General features: G+C 35.1%; 1 protein-coding gene across 1 annotated transcript; it reads right to left on the bottom strand.

Moving 5' to 3' along the window:
• Positions 1-8,770: 8,770 nt before the first annotated feature.
• Positions 8,771-16,143, bottom strand: LOC141559897 (olfactory receptor 51G2-like). The gene is made up of 2 exons (XM_074297552.1): positions 15,658-16,143; positions 8,771-9,229 (listed from the first exon to the last, which is right to left on the bottom strand). Exons 1-2 carry the CDS (start codon positions 16,141-16,143, stop codon positions 8,771-8,773), a joined length of 945 nt encoding a protein of 314 aa, XP_074153653.1.
• Positions 16,144-17,441: the final 1,298 nt, after the last annotated feature.

Genomic DNA, 17,441 nt, shown 5'->3' with positions numbered 1-17,441 from the left:
TTGATTATATTAATGTACCACAATTTTTTTATCTAACTGATGGTTATTTTATTTCTGATTTTTTGCTCTCACAAAAATCAAGCTATGAATCTTTTTGGTCTATGTACCAGTGGAAGAGTTCAGAGGAATTATCAAAATAGTATTCAATCTATAATCTTCTATAGCTTCTCCAACACACATATACTTAAGGAGCAGGCCAAGAACCTGCCAACTAGAGATGTACACCAGAAAAGAAGAAATTCTTTAAAGTCAGCGTTTCTAATATTTTATGTCACTCACTCCTTAAGAAGTCTCAGAGACCTATGAAAATCCTGATCATAGTAATGATTTTAATAAATAAAATAAAATATACATAATTATAAAGGAAACCAATGAACTTGAAATAAAATGTATTTTTTCTCATCCAAGGTCAAGGACTCCCTAAATATGTTACAGAACTCACAGGGGACTGGGGTGCCCAGATTAATAACCTCTACTGCAAGGGGATCTCTACTATCTTTGGGAAACATAGCCCATGCCTGAAAAATGTGGAGATATGAATTAGGGACTTAGATGCAAATCTTCCCTGAACCAATTAGAATTTATCTGCAATAGAATCATAAGCCCACTTTCCCACTCTCCTTAGTTGAATTGAGAGCCCTAGGGCTGGGTTTCTAAGTATGAAAACCTCTGCCTAGAAACTTTCCTTCTTCTTCATTTCTTGTCTTTCTTTTATATATTCCTCTGCTCTACAGAACCAAGAATCTGCAGACCTGGTATTTAATCTTCTGTTGTCAGCTTCTTTTCTGGCACTGCCTCATTTTGGAGCATATGAATGTCATTAGATATCTTTGCAAAAAATCTATCTAGTCTTTTCCTCCCAGATTCCTCCAATAGCTCCCAAACCAATTACTCTATCAGGAAAATGATACTCTCTTATGACAGGTATAAATAGTGAATTATTACATATCCATAGACTGATAGAATATTAGAGCTTAAAAGGGATCCCAGAAATATTCCACTCTTTTTCAAAAAGGGAAATTGAGGAGCAAAATGTCTAAGTGCCTTTCTTAAAATTAAGCAGCAAGTTAGGTACCAGAATAGAAAGCAAGTTTCTTGACTTCCTGGGTAGGGCTCCTTTTACATATTGAGATAGCTTTTTTCCTACTCATGTATAAGTGTGGCTTAGAGCAAGGTCTCTGACAATGATGATGATGATGATGATGATGATGATGATGATGATGATAATAATAATCTGTAATCATAGTTCAATTTCACATAGTACTTAATGAATAACCAAACTATTTTTTCCCACAACACCCCCAAAAGGGTTACTATTACCACTACTTAAAATATATAGAAAGTCTAGGGTGAAGGAAGGATTGTCTACAGTCTAACTTTTATCAAATACCATATTTGAAACTACAATCCAGCTGTTCTATTCTCAGTTCTATATTGAAAAATTAGACTAAGAGTCTCCAGGGAGTATTAATCTCTTTGATCAATGCAATGACCAAGCAGCTTTCTAGAGGACCAATGATGAAACATGCTACCCATCTCTTGACAGAGGAAATGGACTCATTTAGCTAAATGAGTCACAAATTTCGGATATGGCTAACATGGGATTTGTTTTTGATATTAATTATGTATATTAATTACAAGCACCCTTGCCTCAGTATCCCTTTTCCAATATCATCACCCCATCACACACACACACACACACACACACACACACACACACACACACACACACAGACACATACAGACACACACACACACACACACACACACACACACACCTTCAGTGAAAGAGGACATGAAAAAATTAATACTTATTAGTTGAAAAAATGAAAAAAATTAGGAACAACAAAATTTTAATATTAATAATCTTATGCAGGAAAATAGCTTAGTAATCCCATAGTTTTCCTGTTCCTTAGACTTTGCCAAACAACTTCTGTATATGAAGTTTCCTCAGTATCAGGATACTTACCTGGAGAATCAGGCAGTATAGTGCCTCAAAGTGTCTAAAACAAGAGAATAAAATGAGCCTATTCCAAACTTGGTACTATTTCACTAGAGGTCCCAGGGAAGGAGCTCTTATAACCATTTGCAGTTTCTGTCAGCAACAAAAGAGAGTAGTGGGAATAGGAATAAAAACAAACAAACAAAAAAAACAACAACTTTTAATAGCATATATAATCTCTGAGGATATGATATTGTACTTACTAGTAGAATCATTTGGAGACAATGGATATCTTTTTCTGTCCCTGAGATTTCTTGGAAAACATGAAACTAAAGTTGTTTTAGTTATTAAGAGGATTTTCATTTGTATGAAGACTTCCCAAGATTAGTCTTAATTAGGAAAACTGGAACTTGGTATAAGTGTGTGGCAGAGAGGGAGAAAAAAAATTATAACTTGGAAAGAGGCCAGGAGACTCTGTTTGAGAAGTTATACTCATAGTATTTGATGTCTTTCTATGTAATTGATATAGCTAAAGGAATTTTCATTGAATTACTTCCAAGGATTTGGTACCAGGAAATGGAGAATAAGTGTGAACAGAATATGAATGTAAAGAATAGCAAACATTTTTACATCACTGGGAAAAACAGATTCAACAACTAAAATCAATACGTTTTATTGTTGTGCCACAGTTCCCTTTTATTGTCTTGACTCAGTTTCCCTAAATTGTCCTGCCTCAGTTTCCCTAATTGTTCTGCCTCAGTTCCTTGAATTTTTTTCAACCTGGTTGCAACCTTGCCTCCTGACCATTAGGACTGATATAATTTAGGACTAGCTATTCTAAGGTTATAAATTGTAAATGTGTAACCTCAAAATAAGGGGAGGGGTTCAGACTTCCTGGCTCCTAAGTCCTCCTAAGTAATCAAGAATTTATGGTCCTCACTCCCCCACCCTGTCAGAACCGGATTGATGGTCAGTCCCTGGAAATTCCAACATTTACCAGTGTTCAGACTCCATCCCTTTCTCCCTGACCTACGAAAAGATATAAAAACTATTGGAATCTCATATTCGATATTGATGCTAAGGCTAATGCTGCTGCTGTTGCTGAATGCTTTTGAGACATCAGCTCTGGGACCAAAATGGATCCTTTGGTCCCAGAAAATCTCTCCCTCTTAGAAATCCAAATAAAATATTAAAAACTCTCTAATCTCTATCTTACCTCCATTTCTTCATCATTAATTATTTAGTGTCATAGACATCAAAGACCCTAGAAAGCACAGTGATAGATCCATATATAGGTATATGGGGACAATTCTACCTACAGTGTTAAGATTGGAATAAGTCCAAAGAAGCCCAGTATCTTCAACTCTACAATATTTAATTCCTTATCAAGGACATCTAGTGTCTAGTCTCAGCTCTTTTCCCCCTTACTTTGGATAGCATCTGTAAAATCAGTGAAAGGAATGGGTTGATAGTGAAGACTGCTTTCAACTTTAAAATCCTATGATTCTATTATAGATTTTTCTTATCTCTCTGTTCTTCCTTCCTTCTATCCTTTCTTTCGTCCTTTCCCTCTCTCCTTGCCCCCTTCCTTCCTTCTTTATTTCAAAAGAAAAAATCCTCACAAAAATAGTTACATTAATCATGTGATTTCTCTTGGTTTTATTTTTGATATGCACAATTATGTTAAGCGTTTTCCTAAAATTAAATCAGCCTTGTATTTGTAATGTAAATTACACATTGTTATAGTATGTGATCCTTTTGGTATATTGCTATAATCTCTGTGTTTTATTTAATTTTTTGCATCAATATTCATTAGGTAAAATGACTTCTAGTTTTCTTTCTGGGTTTTAGCTCTCTTTGGCTTAGATATCAGTACCATATTTGTAACATAAAAGGAATCTGGTAAGACTTCCACTAACTCTATATTTCTCTTTATGATATCTTCGACTTGTTTATTCTCCTCTTTCTCCTACTCATCCTCAGCCTTCCCCTTTACACAAGTGTTTTTTTTTTTTTAATTGCTGTCTTTTTTCATTACCCTCACCCCCTTCTGTTATTTCTGTTGCTTTTTACTTCTTAATAGGTTAAGATAGATTTCTATATCTAGCTGAGTTACATATATATTTATATATACATATATATGTATATATGTGTGTGTTTGTGTGTGTGTGTGTGTGTATAAATTCCCTCTTTGAATCTATTTTGATAAGAGTCAAGTTTAGGCTTTGTCTCAGCCCACTTTTCCCTCCATTTAAATAGCTTTATTGTGTCTCTTTTATGCAAGAAATGTGTGCCATTGGATCTCTTCCTCCTAATATTGTACTTTTCTTTTGTTTTCTTTTGGGGGTGTTATCATCCCATCAAAGTTATCTCATAGTCATCATATATCTACATATACTCCTTCTAATTGTTTTAATAGCAATAAAGCTATTGAGTTACAAATATTATTTCTGCCTGATATAAATATAAACATTTTAATCTTATGGAATTTATGTTTTCTCTTTTATAATTATTTTCTTATTTCTTTAATTTTTTGCTTCCTTTGAGTCTTGTTTTTGCTGATCAAGTGATTTCTGTTTTTTAATTAGAAATGCACAATAGTCATCTATTTCATTAAATATTTATTTTCTCCCCAATAAGATTATATTCAATTTTATGGACAGGTAATACTTGATTGTAATCCTACCTCCTTTGCCATTTAGTATATCATATTTTAAATCCTATCATTCTTTTGTGCAGAAGCTGCCAAATCCTGTATTATCCTGACTGTAGCTCTGCAAAATTTAAATTATTTGTTTTTGGCTACTTGCAATAATTTTCTTTGAAATCAAAGAATTCTGGAACTATGATTTTACAGAGAGTTTTCATTTTGGAATCTTAGGTGATGATTGGTTTATATTCTTCTATTTTTATTTTGTTCTCTGGTTCTAAAATATTAGAAAAGAAATTCTTGGAAATGTTTTCTAGACTTTTTAAAATCATGGCTTTAAGATAGTACAATAATTCTTAGATTCTTTCTATTGTCTAGGTTTGTTGCTTTTCCAATGAGAAATTTTGCACTTTCTAATTTTTTTAAAATTTGTGGATTTTATTTAATCTTATCTTGATGTATCATAGAGTCATTAGTTTCCACTTTATCCTCTTCCACCCTAGTGAATCACATATGTTTCACCTAGCTGATAAACTACTTCCCTGCTCCTAGACAAATTGTGAGGTAGTGTTCTATTTTGTTGGAGTGGAATTTGGAAGGGCTTCTGAGGGTCATCTCCTCTCTCTGCCATTTTGGCTTCAGAAGGCCTTCCACTTTTTCTTGATATGTCAAGTAAGCATCTTTTATTTTATTGTGAATGAAGGCATCAGGTGTTGCTTATTGAGTTATGGGGAAAAGATTGTCTTCTGGGTTGAATTATTTTTAACATTCTTCTTCTATGGGTTAGGCTGTCTGCTTACCCACATGCTTAGGAACTACCTCTCTCAGCAATGTTTTCCAGACAAAACTATAGTATTTCAAAACTACATTAGAAATTTGTTAATGTGTCCCACTAGAACTTATTGCAAAATAAATGATATTTGTTCTGGGCCAAGGCCTCAGGGGATTTGCATACAGTATTAAGGGTGTGAGCTTTCTAACATGATTTCTAAAATCAATAGGCTTTTAACATTTAGTTTTAGATTTTTGTTTCTAGGTAGTTCAAAAAACTGGACCAAACAGAAATTAGACATTCCTAGGATGATTTTGCCAACAAAAGAAGCTTCCTAACTCATGATGTTTTAGCCTCAATGTTTCAATCAAGCCAATCATGGAGATTGGAATATCCTAGTTGATATTAATTTTATGCATGTTGCAGAGGTGAGAATGAAGACACTTTAAGATTATATAGCAAGGTGTAGTAAAGAGTTTTGTGATAATGGCATACTTAGATATAATCAGGCTCTCATTTAAAACTCAACTTTTAAAGGAAATTTTCCTAGATTACTTATAAAGTAGTAGTTAAAATATCTTTTTGCATTCATGCATTTATACAAGATCTCCTCAGACTGATAATTTTCTTTATTGTAAGTTTGTTCAACATTTAAACACAATAATTTCATGTATTTTTGTGATTTTAAAATATAGATAGAAGAGTAGGCAAAGTGTTGATATGTGAATCAGGAAGACTTTTGTTCAGATGTTATATCTGACATAACCTTTGTAAGTGACCCTCTGTAGGACACCTGATTTCTCATTGTCACCAGGTAACATTCTAACACTGTTAAATTGCAGAACAGGAACAAATCTCTTGTGGAAATTTTTCCTTAATGAAGGTTCCCTACACCAATGGAAACAATGCCTTTGTTTTATATACCTGCTTTGACATGTCTTGCCAACATGGAAACAGGAAGTCTAGTTTATTAGAAAATGTTGGAGATTCTGACAAGTAAAAAGGTCATAGACATTCAGAGCTGGAAGGGACATTACAAATCATTTAGTCCAATTCATGGCTGAACAGTCATCTTCTCTACAAAATAGCAAAAAAGTGATTATAAAGTGTATTAATGAAAAACCATAGTAAAGATTAATCCACCAGGTGTTATATTCTAAACAACTCTGATTATTGAATATTTGGTGTTTTTGTTTTTGTTTTCCAACTGACATAGAGGTGAGATCTGCCTCTTTTTTACACTTTTCTCCCAATTCTATGGTTTTGTCATTAATAGACCTATTTTAATTTCTTTTCCACATTTTAACTCACTCATCAAATATTTGAATATTTGACAGCTATCATTTCTTCTCTTAATCTTCTATTTTTAAATCTCAAATTCCCAATGTCTTTTAACTAATATTTGTATGGAATGAGGTCAAGTTCTCTTTACCATCATAGACACTTTCCTTTTGTTTTATTATACCTTTTCACTGCCTTTTCTAAAGTGTTACCCTCAGAATTCTTAAGTATTCCTCCCTTATTTTAGTTATTTTCTTTGCAGGTCCTTTGACATCAGGCATTGTCTTTTGCTTTTTTTTTTTATCTTCAGCAATACATAGTACATGTGTTGTTCAGGCACTTCAGTCAGTCCTGCTTTTAGTGACTTCATATAGGGGTTTCTTGGCAAAGATACTGCTGTGGCTTTCCATTTCATTCTCCAACTTGTTTTACAGATGAGGAAACTAATACAGAGTTAAGTGTCTTACTCAGGTCACCTACTTTTAAGTGTCTGAAGACAGATTTGAACTTCATGATTCTAGGCCCAGAGTTCTTTCCACTGTGCAAACTAGCCTAGCATATAGTAGATACTTTAGTGATGCTCATTGACTAAGTAGATGACAGAGAGTAGGATCTGTCACTTCTGTGGATTGGATCACTTTATCTCACACATAATAATTAGCAATAGGACAGAGAACAGAGAAAGTCAATGTTAAGGAGGGGGTAAGTATCATAGATTTATGGCTAGAAGATATCTTAGAAGTCATATAGGCAATCCCCTCTATCTATAAACGCATAAACTGAAGCACAGAGAGTTTAAGTTTCTTGCTGAATAATTCCACAAATAACAAATAGTATGGGAGGCAGAATTTGAGGCCATTTCTTCCTTATTTTGAATCTCACACTTTCACCACTACACCACTCTGTAGAACTATAGACATTCAGTAAACTATAATATGGTGGCCTATTTGTCTTGCCATTTTGGAAAAGTGATGCTACAAAAAGGGGGATTAAAAATGTGCATATCTATATGAGGATCAATTCTGATGGAAGTGGCTACCTTCAACAATGAGAGGATCCAAATCAGTTCCAATTGATCAGTAATGAACAGAACCAGCTACACCCAGCAAAAAAACACTGGCAAAGGAGTGTGGAGCACAGCATAGCATTTACACTCTTTTTGTTATTGTTTGCTTGCATTTTTGTTTTTATTCCAGGTTATTTTTACCTTCTTTCTAAATCTGATTTTTCTTGTGCAGCAAGACAACTGTCTAAATATGTATACATATATTGTATTTAACATATTCTTTAACATATTTAACATGTATGGAACCATCTAGGGGAGGAGGTGGAGGGAAGGAGGGGAAAAGTTGGAACAGAAGTTTTTGCAAGGATTGGTGTTGAAAAATTACCTATGCATATGTTTTGTCAATAATCTATAATTAAAAAAAAGATTTCTAAATGATTGACCAAATGAAAACAGTTCTATTTTGTCTGTATTTAAAGAGCATAACTTTCTCCAAGACCTATTTCCCTGGAGGAGTACCATTTTGGAATATAAGCATCTCTTCTGCTTTTCAATATTGTGAACATTGTTTTAATATTTAAAATAACATTATAAATTGTTTATTTTATAGGAATAACAACAACAACAACATACTTAACTTTGTATTCTTTTAAGACCAAAATTTGCTGGCACTAAATTATTTTCCCAAATTATTTTTTTACTTCATTTAGAGAATGGGAGAATAAGATTATGTTTGTCAAATATTTAGAGAGTATACATTCATAAAGTAAAGTCTTGGATTTCATTTGCAAACTGTCCATAGTTATGTGTTTTTTTGGATAACTGACAGCTTCTCTTAGTGTGTGTTTGTCTCTTCCTCACATTAGATTGGGGCATCCATGCAGGGAGAAACTGATTAACCAATTACACTGGGAGTTCTTCAAGGACTGAAACCATAGCAAGAACAAATCTATATAAGATTAGTCACTGTTTTGGTCTGCTTGTTTGGTGAAACAAACCATAAATATATTTCTCCTGACCTGTATTTCTAGGATGTTTTGTTCAATAAAGAAGGAAGGAATAAAAGAGTGTCTAATGTCCTGTTCTTCAAAATATCCTACAGTTCCCATGTCCAGAATTTCAGAATTTCTTAGGGTTGAGCATCCTAAGGATTCGAACCCTGATTTCCTTGGTCTTGATGGTATAGACAATGGGATTGAGCATGGGGGGAACAAGGAAATGAAGGTAAGAGAGAAGCATATAAACATGAGCTGGCAACTTTTTCCCAAAACGATGGACCATGGACAGACTGATGGTTGGTGTGTAGAAGAGTAAGACAGCAAAAATGTGTGAGATGCAGGTATTGAGGGCCTTGAGCCGTTCTGCATGGGAGGCAATGCTCAGAACAGTATAGAGAATCAACACATAAGAAAAAAGGATTAGTAGAAAATCAAGTCCCAGGGTGGAGAGCACCACAAACAGTCCAAGTGCACCATTGACCCTAGTATTAGAGCAGGACAGCTTTAGAACATCAGGGTGGACACAGTAGGAATGAGACAGAGTGCTGATGGATTTGAAATTCAGGTTGTTGGCTTCCGGCTAAGATGGCGGCATAGAGGCAGACAGCTGCTTGAGCTCCTCGCTTTCTCTCAGAACTTACTTCATGACAAGCCTCTGACTTAATGCTTGACCCAGAAAGAAATCCATAAATTATCACCAAGAGAAGACATCCTTGAAAGTCGCCAGAAAAGGTCTGTGTTTGTTCGGGGGAGGGTCAATCAGACTGGGCGCAGACTGAGGGCAGACAGCCAGAGCAAGACAGGCAGCTCACACAGCTCAGACCTGAGGGGGAGGGGTGTGATCTCTGCAGTTTCTGCGAAAGGGCTTTTGCCCCAGTGTGGATGCTCCGTCTTGGCAGCAAGCCAGGAGCAGCAGAGAGGGTGTAAACACCGGAGGTGAAGATTAAAACCCCAGAAAGCCAGCGTCTCTCAGAGCCCGGCCACCCCCAACCCCCACCTGGACTGACTCGGTGCGTTCTCAGAGCCTCAGAGCGCAGACTCAGTACAGTCATTGCTGTTCTGTTAATGGCTCTCTGCTGCCCTATCCCCAGTCTGTAGAGGAAGCCCATTAATAACATCCAGCCCTATCCCCCGCAAAACAGACCAATTGCTTCTCTTGTCAGTTTGTTTTCTTTGATTCTGACGAAATGAATAAAAAATTCAAAAGGGCTCTAACCATTGACAGCTTTTGTGTGGAGAGGGAGCAGACTTCAAATGCTGAGGAGACTAGGAACAGAATGTCCCCAGATGTATCCCCTGGGAGGGATATAAGCTGCTCCTCAATACAAAAGAACCTCATAGAGGAAATAAAAAAGGCTCTCACAAGAGAGCTGGAAGAGAAATGGGAAAAGGAAAGGGAAGCTTGGCAAGAGAGCCTGGAGAAGTCATCCCATGCATTCAAAGACAGAATGGATAAAGAAATCAAATCATTGAGAAACAAGATTAGTGAGCTGGAAAAGGTAAACAACTCCAAGGAAAACAGGATTAGTGAGCTGGAAAAAGAAATCAGCTCTCTAAAAAATAAAATGGATAAAATGGAAAAAAATTCCATAGAAGATAAAAACTCAATTGGACAATTACAAAGAGATATTAAAAAAGTGAGTGAAGAAAATACATCATTGAAAATTAGACTGGAACAAGTAGAAATGAATGACTCAAGGAGAAACCAAGAGGGAGTCAAGCAAAACCAGAGAAATGAAACAATTGAAAAGACTGTCAAGTACCTTACCAGAAAGACAACAGACCTGGAAAACAGATCCAGGAGAGACAATTTGAGAATAATCGGACTCCCTGAAAAATGGGAGGAAAAAAAGAGCTTGGACACCATTTTCGAGGAAATTATCAAAGAGAACTGCCCAGACGTTTTGGAAACAGAGGGTAAAATAGACATTGAGAAAATTCATCGATCACCTACTGAAAGGGACCCTAAAATCAAAACGCCAAGAAATATAGTGGCCAAGTTCAAGAACCATCAGACAAAGGAAAAGATATTGGAAGCTGCTAGAAAAAAACAATTCAGATATGGAGGATCCACAATAAGGATAACACAGGATCTAGCAGCATCCACATTAAAAGAACGCAGGGCCTGGAACATGATATTCCGAAAGGCTAAGGAACTTGGTATGCAGCCAAGAATAACTTACCCAGCAAGAATGAGCATCGTTTTCCAGGGAAGAAGATGGACATTTAACGAAATAAATGAATTCCATCTATTTTTGATGAAAAAACCAGACCTACATAAGAGGTTTGATCTTCAAATACAGAACTCAAGAGACTTCTAAAAAAGGTAAAAAGAAATCTTGAGAACTATACTTCTGTCAAAAAAATATGTAAAGAACATATGTACAATTTGTCTTAGAAAATAGAGGTGGAAAGGAGATTATATCATAAAAAAGTACAAAGTGGTGGTACTACATCTCATGAAGAGGCAAAGGTAACCTATTATATCTGAGAGAAAGAAAGGAGGGAGATGAACATAGCGTGTATCAATAGACATATTCGATTTATGGTGAAACTTCTTCCACTTCATTGAAAAGTGAAAGGGAAGGAGTAAGCTAAGGGGAAGGGAATACAGTAATTTCGAGGAAAAGGGGTAAAATAAGGGGAGGATCTTTAAGGTGGGGGAGGGATCCTAAAAAGGGAGGGCTGTGAAAAGCAAGTGGTGTTTACCAGTTTAATACTGGATAGGAGGGTAAAAGGGAAGGAAAGGGGAAAAGCATAAGCAGGGGTTAATAGGATGGCAAGCAATATAGAATTAGTCCTTCTAACCATAAATGTGAATGGGGCAAACTGCCTCATAAAGAGGAAGCAGTTAGCAGACTGGATTAAAAGTCAGAATCCTACTATATGTTGTTTACAGGAAACACACCTGAAACAGGATGAGACATTCAAACTAAAAGTAAAAGGGTGGAGCAGAATCTATTATGCTTCAGGCAAAACCAAAAAAGCAGGAGTAGCCATCCTCATCTCAGATCAAACAAAAACAAAAATTGATCTAATTAAAAGAGATAAGGAAGGGCATTATATCCTGCTAAAGGGAAGCATCAATAGTGAAGCAGTATCAATATTAAACATGTATGCACCAAGTGGTGCAGCATCTAAATTCTTAAAAGAGAAATTAAGAGAGCTGCAAGAGGAAATAGATAGCAAAACTATAATAGCGGGAGATCTCAACCTTGCACTCTCAGAATTAGATAAATCAAACCACAAAATAAATAAGAAAGAAGTCAAAGAGGTAAATAGAATACTAGAAAAGTTTGATATGATAGATCTTTGGCGAAAGCTAAATGGAGACAGAAAGGAATATACTTTCTTCTCAGCAGTTCATGGAACCTATACAAAAATTGATCATATACTAGGGCATAAAAACCTCAAAATCAAATGCAGTAAGGCAGAAATAGTAAATGCATCCTTTTCAGACCATAATGCAATCAAAATAACATTTAATAAAAAGCCAGGGGAAAATAGACCAAAAAATAATTGGAAACTAAATAATCTTATACTAAAGAATGATTGGGTAAAACAGCAAATCATAGACATAATTAATAACTTCACCCAAGAAAATGACAATAATGAGACATCATACCAAAATGTGTGGGATACAGCCAAAGCAGTAATTAGGGGAAGTTTTATATCTCTACAGGCCTACCTGCATAAAATAGAGAAAGAGAGGGCCAACGAATTGGGTTTACAACTAAAATTGCTAGAAAAGGAACAAATTAAAAACCCCCAGACAAACACAAAACTTGAAATTCAAAAAATAAAAGGTGAGATTAATAAAATTGAAAGTAAAAAAACTATTGAATTAATTAATAAAACTAAGAGTTGGTTTTATGAAAAAACCAACAAAATAGACAAACCCTTAGTAAACCTGATTAAAAAAAGGAAAGAGAAAAAGCAAATTGATAGTCTTGAAAATGAAAAGGGTGAACTCACCACTAATGAAGAGGAAATTAGAACAATAGTTAGGAGCTACTTTGCTCAACTTTATGCCGATAAATTCGATAACTTAAATGAAATGGAAGAATACCTTCAAAAATATAGCTTGCCCAGATTAACAGAGGAAGAAGTAAGTAGTTTAAATAGTCCCATCTCAGAAAAAGAAATAGACCAAGCTATTAACCAACTTCCTAAGAAAAAGTCCCCAGGACCAGATGGATTTACAGGTGAATACTACCAAACATTTAAAGAACAACTAACTCCAATGCTATGTAAACTATTTGAAAAAATAGGGATTGAAGGAGTCCTACCAAATTCCTTCTATGACACAGACATGGTACTGATACCTAAACCAGGTAGATCGAAAACTGAGAAAGAAAACTATAGACCAATTTCCTTAATGAATATTGATGCTAAAATCTTAAATAAGATATTAGCAAATAGACTTCAGAAAATCATCCCCAGGATAATACACTATGACCAAGTGGGATTTATACCAGGAATGCAGGGATGGTTTAATATTAGGAAAACTATTAGTATAATTGACCATATTAATAATCAAATTAATAAAAACCATATGATCATCTCAATAGATGCAGAAAAGGCATTTGATAAAATCCAACATCCATTCCTACTAAAAACGCTTGAGAGTATAGGAATAAATGGACTATTCCTTAAAATAATAAGGAGCATATATTTAAAACCTTCAGTAAACATCATATGTAATGGTGATAAACTAGAACCTTTCCCTGTAAGATCAGGAGTGAAACAAGGTTGCCCACTATCACCATTACTATTCAATATAGTACTAGAAACTCTAGCCTTGGCAATAAGAGCCGAGAAAGAGATCCAAGGAATTAGAGTAGGAAATGAAGAAATCAAATTGTCACTTTTCGCGGATGACATGATGGTATACTTAGAGAACCCCAAAGACTCTGCTAAAAAGCTATTAGAAATAATTCAGAATTTTAGCAAAGTCGCAGGATACAAAATAAATCCACATAAATCCTCAGGATTTTTATACAATACCAACACAATCCAACAGCAAGAGATACAAAGAGAAATTCCATTCAAAATAACAGTCGATAGTATCAAATATTTGGGAATATATCTACCAAAGGAGAGTCAGGAATTATATGAGCAAAATTACAAAACACTTGCCACAAAAATAAAGTCAAATTTAAATAATTGGAAAGACATTCAATGTTCTTGGATAGGCCGAGCGAATATAATAAAGATGACAATACTCCCCAAACTAATCTATTTATTTAGTGCTATACCAATCAGACTCCCAAGGAACTATTTTAATGACCTAGAAAAAATAACAACAAAATTCATATGGAAGAATAAAAGGTCGAGAATTGCAAGGGAACTAATGAAAAAAAAGTCAGAGGAAGGTGGTCTAAGTGTACCTGATTTAAAGCTATATTATAAAGCAACAGTCACCAAAACCATTTGGTATTGGCTAAGAAATAGACTAGTTGATCAGTGGCATAGGTTAGGTTCACAGGACAAGATAGTGAATAAAAATAGCAATCTAATCTTTGACAAACCCAAAGATCCCAAATTTTGGGATAAGAATTCATTATTTAACAAAAACTGCTGGGAAAACTGGAAATTAGTATGGCAGAAACTAGGCATGGACCCACATTTAACACCACATACTAAGATTAGATCAAAATGGGTCCAAGATTTAGGCATAAAGAACGAAATCATAAATAAATTGGAGGAACATGGGATGGTTTACCTCTCAGACTTGTGGAGGAGGAAGGAGTTTGTGTCCAAGGGAGAACTAGAGACCATTATTGATCACAAAATAGAACATTTTGATTACACCAAATTAAAAAGTTTCTGCACAAACAAAACTAATGCAAACAAGATTAGAAGGGAAGTAACAAATTGGGAAAAAATTTTTACAGTTAAAGGTTCTGATAAAGGCCTCATCTCCAAAATATACAGAGAATTGACTTTAATTTATAAGAAATCAAGCCATTCTCCAATTGATAAATGGTCAAAGGATATGAACAGACAATTTTCAGATGATGAAATTAAAACTATTTCCACTCATATGAAAGAGTGTTCCAAATCACTATTGATCAGAGAAATGCAAATTAAGACAACTCTGAGGTATCATTACACACCTGTCAGATTGGCTAAAATGACAGGAACAAATAACGATGAATGTTGGAGGGGCTGTGGGAAAACTGGGACACTGATGCATTGTTGGTGGAGTTGTGAAAGAATCCAACCATTCTGGAGAGCAATCTGGAATTATGCCCAAAAAGTTATCAAAATGTGCATACCCTTTGACCCAGCCATACTACTACTGGGCTTATACCCCAAGGAACTACTAGAGAAGGGAAAGGGTCCTGTATGTGCCAAAATGTTTGTGGCAGCCCTTTTCATAGTGGCTAGAAGCTGGAAGATGAATGGATGTCCATCAATTGGAGAATGGTTGGGTAAACTATGGTATATGAATGTTATGGAATATTACTGTTCTATAAGAAATGACCAACAGGAGAAATACAGAGAGGCTTGGAGAGACTTACATCAACTGATGCTGAGTGAAACGAGCAGAACCAGAAGATCATTATACACTTCAACAATGATACTGTACGAGGATGTATGCTGATGGAAGTGGATTTCTTCAACATAGAGAAGAGCTAATCCAATTCCAATTGATTAATGATGGACAGAACCAGCTACATCCAGAAAAGGACTGGGAAATGAATGTAAACTGTTATTTTTACCTTCTGAATCCAATTCTTCCTGTGCAACAAAAAATTCGGTTCTACACACATATATTGTATCTAAATTATACTGTAATATATTTAACATATATAAGACTGCTTGCCATCAGGGGGAGGGGGTTGGGGGAGGAAGGGAAAAAATCTGAATAGAAGTAAGTGCAAGGGATAATGTTGTAAAAAATTACCCATGCATATGTACTGTCAAAAATGTTATAATTATAAAATAAAATAAAAAAATTAAAAAAAAAAAAAAAAAGAAATTCAGGTTGTTAAGGAGAACAAGCAGAGGCAGATGAAGGGCAGCACTTCGAGTGATGATTGCCAACCCAATGACACCGATGCGCCAGTTGGTAAGGATGGTGGCATAATGCAGTGGCTCACGAATGGCAACACAACGGTCAAAAGCCATGGCGAGAAGCACAGCAGATTCAATGACTGCAAAGGTATGGATAAAGAACAACTGGGCAAAACATGCAGCTGCATTTATGTTTCTATGGCCCAGAAGGTATACAGCCACCATAGAGGGCATTGTGGATGCAGAGAGACCCAAGTCTGCCATTGAGAGCATAGAGAGAAAAAGATACATCGGAGTGTGGAGGCTAGGCACAGACTTGACAATGTACATAATGGCAATGTTTCCTAGGAAAGAGAGGAAGTATATAGAACAGACAGGGATGGCTGTCCAGTGGTGGGCATCTTCTAGCCCTGGCAAGTCCATCAAGATGAAGATGAAGGAACTGCTATTACTGATGTTGCAATTCACCATGGTGACCAAGAGTCCTGGGAATCTTGAGCAAGATTATAAATTGGGTAAATTGTCTTATTGTCTCTTCTCCTTTCAACAAAGCAACCAACACCCACAAATAGTGTGTCTTATTATATCTACTTTTCTTTCCTCCTTGTCCTAATTCCTTTTTGATCATCTACCTCCTGGATTTGTAGTCAAAGGACATGGGCTTGAATTGCTTTTCTTCTAATTGCTATATTATAGTTTTAAGTAAGCAAATGAACTTTGTTGGGCATCAGCTTCCCCATCTATAAGACCTTTAGTATCTCTAAGGTCCCTTACACTTTTGAATTATTCCATCTATATCTAATTAGCAAAAGTGATAGTGCATTTATGAAATATTTACTTGCTGGGCACTATACTAAATTCTATGACTACAAATAAGAGTAAACTAATAGTCCCTTTCCTCTATACTTCCTATTCCTTCAGCTAGATAAGTATGCATAATGGTTTAATGTATTAGATTGCTTTATCATGAAGCAATTGGAAAACATGTTTAAGTTTTATTCAATATGCTTTTCTGCAAGAACTTTTTTCAGAAAATATAATTCTGGTAAATTTTCTTATTGAAGAATCTTATAAATGTTCCAAAGTGCTAAACAATGCTTGAAAAACTTAATTGAAGGACTATTAAATAAATAATTAAACTTGCTGTCCAAATTACTTATTGTTCCTGGTCCTGGTCTGCAAAGCAAGCATGGAGGAAATCTTCACATTCCTTCTGAAATAAATGTAAACATCAGAGAAAACTTTTCATTAGAAAATTTAATAATTGGCACTGGTAGGGGAAGAAGGAATAAACAAAAGTTATGTTTTGCTCTAAATATATGATGCTGTGTCTGTTGTCCTGTCAATCTTTATATTTTTTGCCATTGAAAATTAAAAATAAAAAGCAAAATATGGAATAAAAGAGACTTAATAAAATATCTTAAACTTAGATTCTGAAACACATATAAATATTGACCAAAAAAAGTATCCCAAAAGGGTTTTTTTAAGCCTAAGTGAGTGAAAAGAATAAGGGAAAATCATCAGGAAGATATTTAACACATTAAAAGAGGAAGGAGGATTTAGAAAGCATTTTTTTTACTCAGTGGAAATTAGTTTGAAAAGAAGTTCATATCATTCAGGCATAGTGAGATCGATCCAAAATTAAACCTTGAACTTTTTCTTACTGTTACTATTACTCTAAAACAAAATTTCTCAATTTTTTCATGTGTGTCATAGGATACCATTTTTGTGGTAATCTAGGAAAGTAAGGTCCATTGCTCAGAATCACA

Source organism: Sminthopsis crassicaudata, chromosome 3 (genome assembly GCF_048593235.1).
Source record: "Sminthopsis crassicaudata isolate SCR6 chromosome 3, ASM4859323v1, whole genome shotgun sequence".
Taxonomy (NCBI): domain Eukaryota; kingdom Metazoa; phylum Chordata; class Mammalia; order Dasyuromorphia; family Dasyuridae; genus Sminthopsis; species Sminthopsis crassicaudata.
The sequence above is the reverse complement of the archived record's forward strand: the minus strand, read 5'-3'. Positions and strand labels throughout refer to the sequence as shown.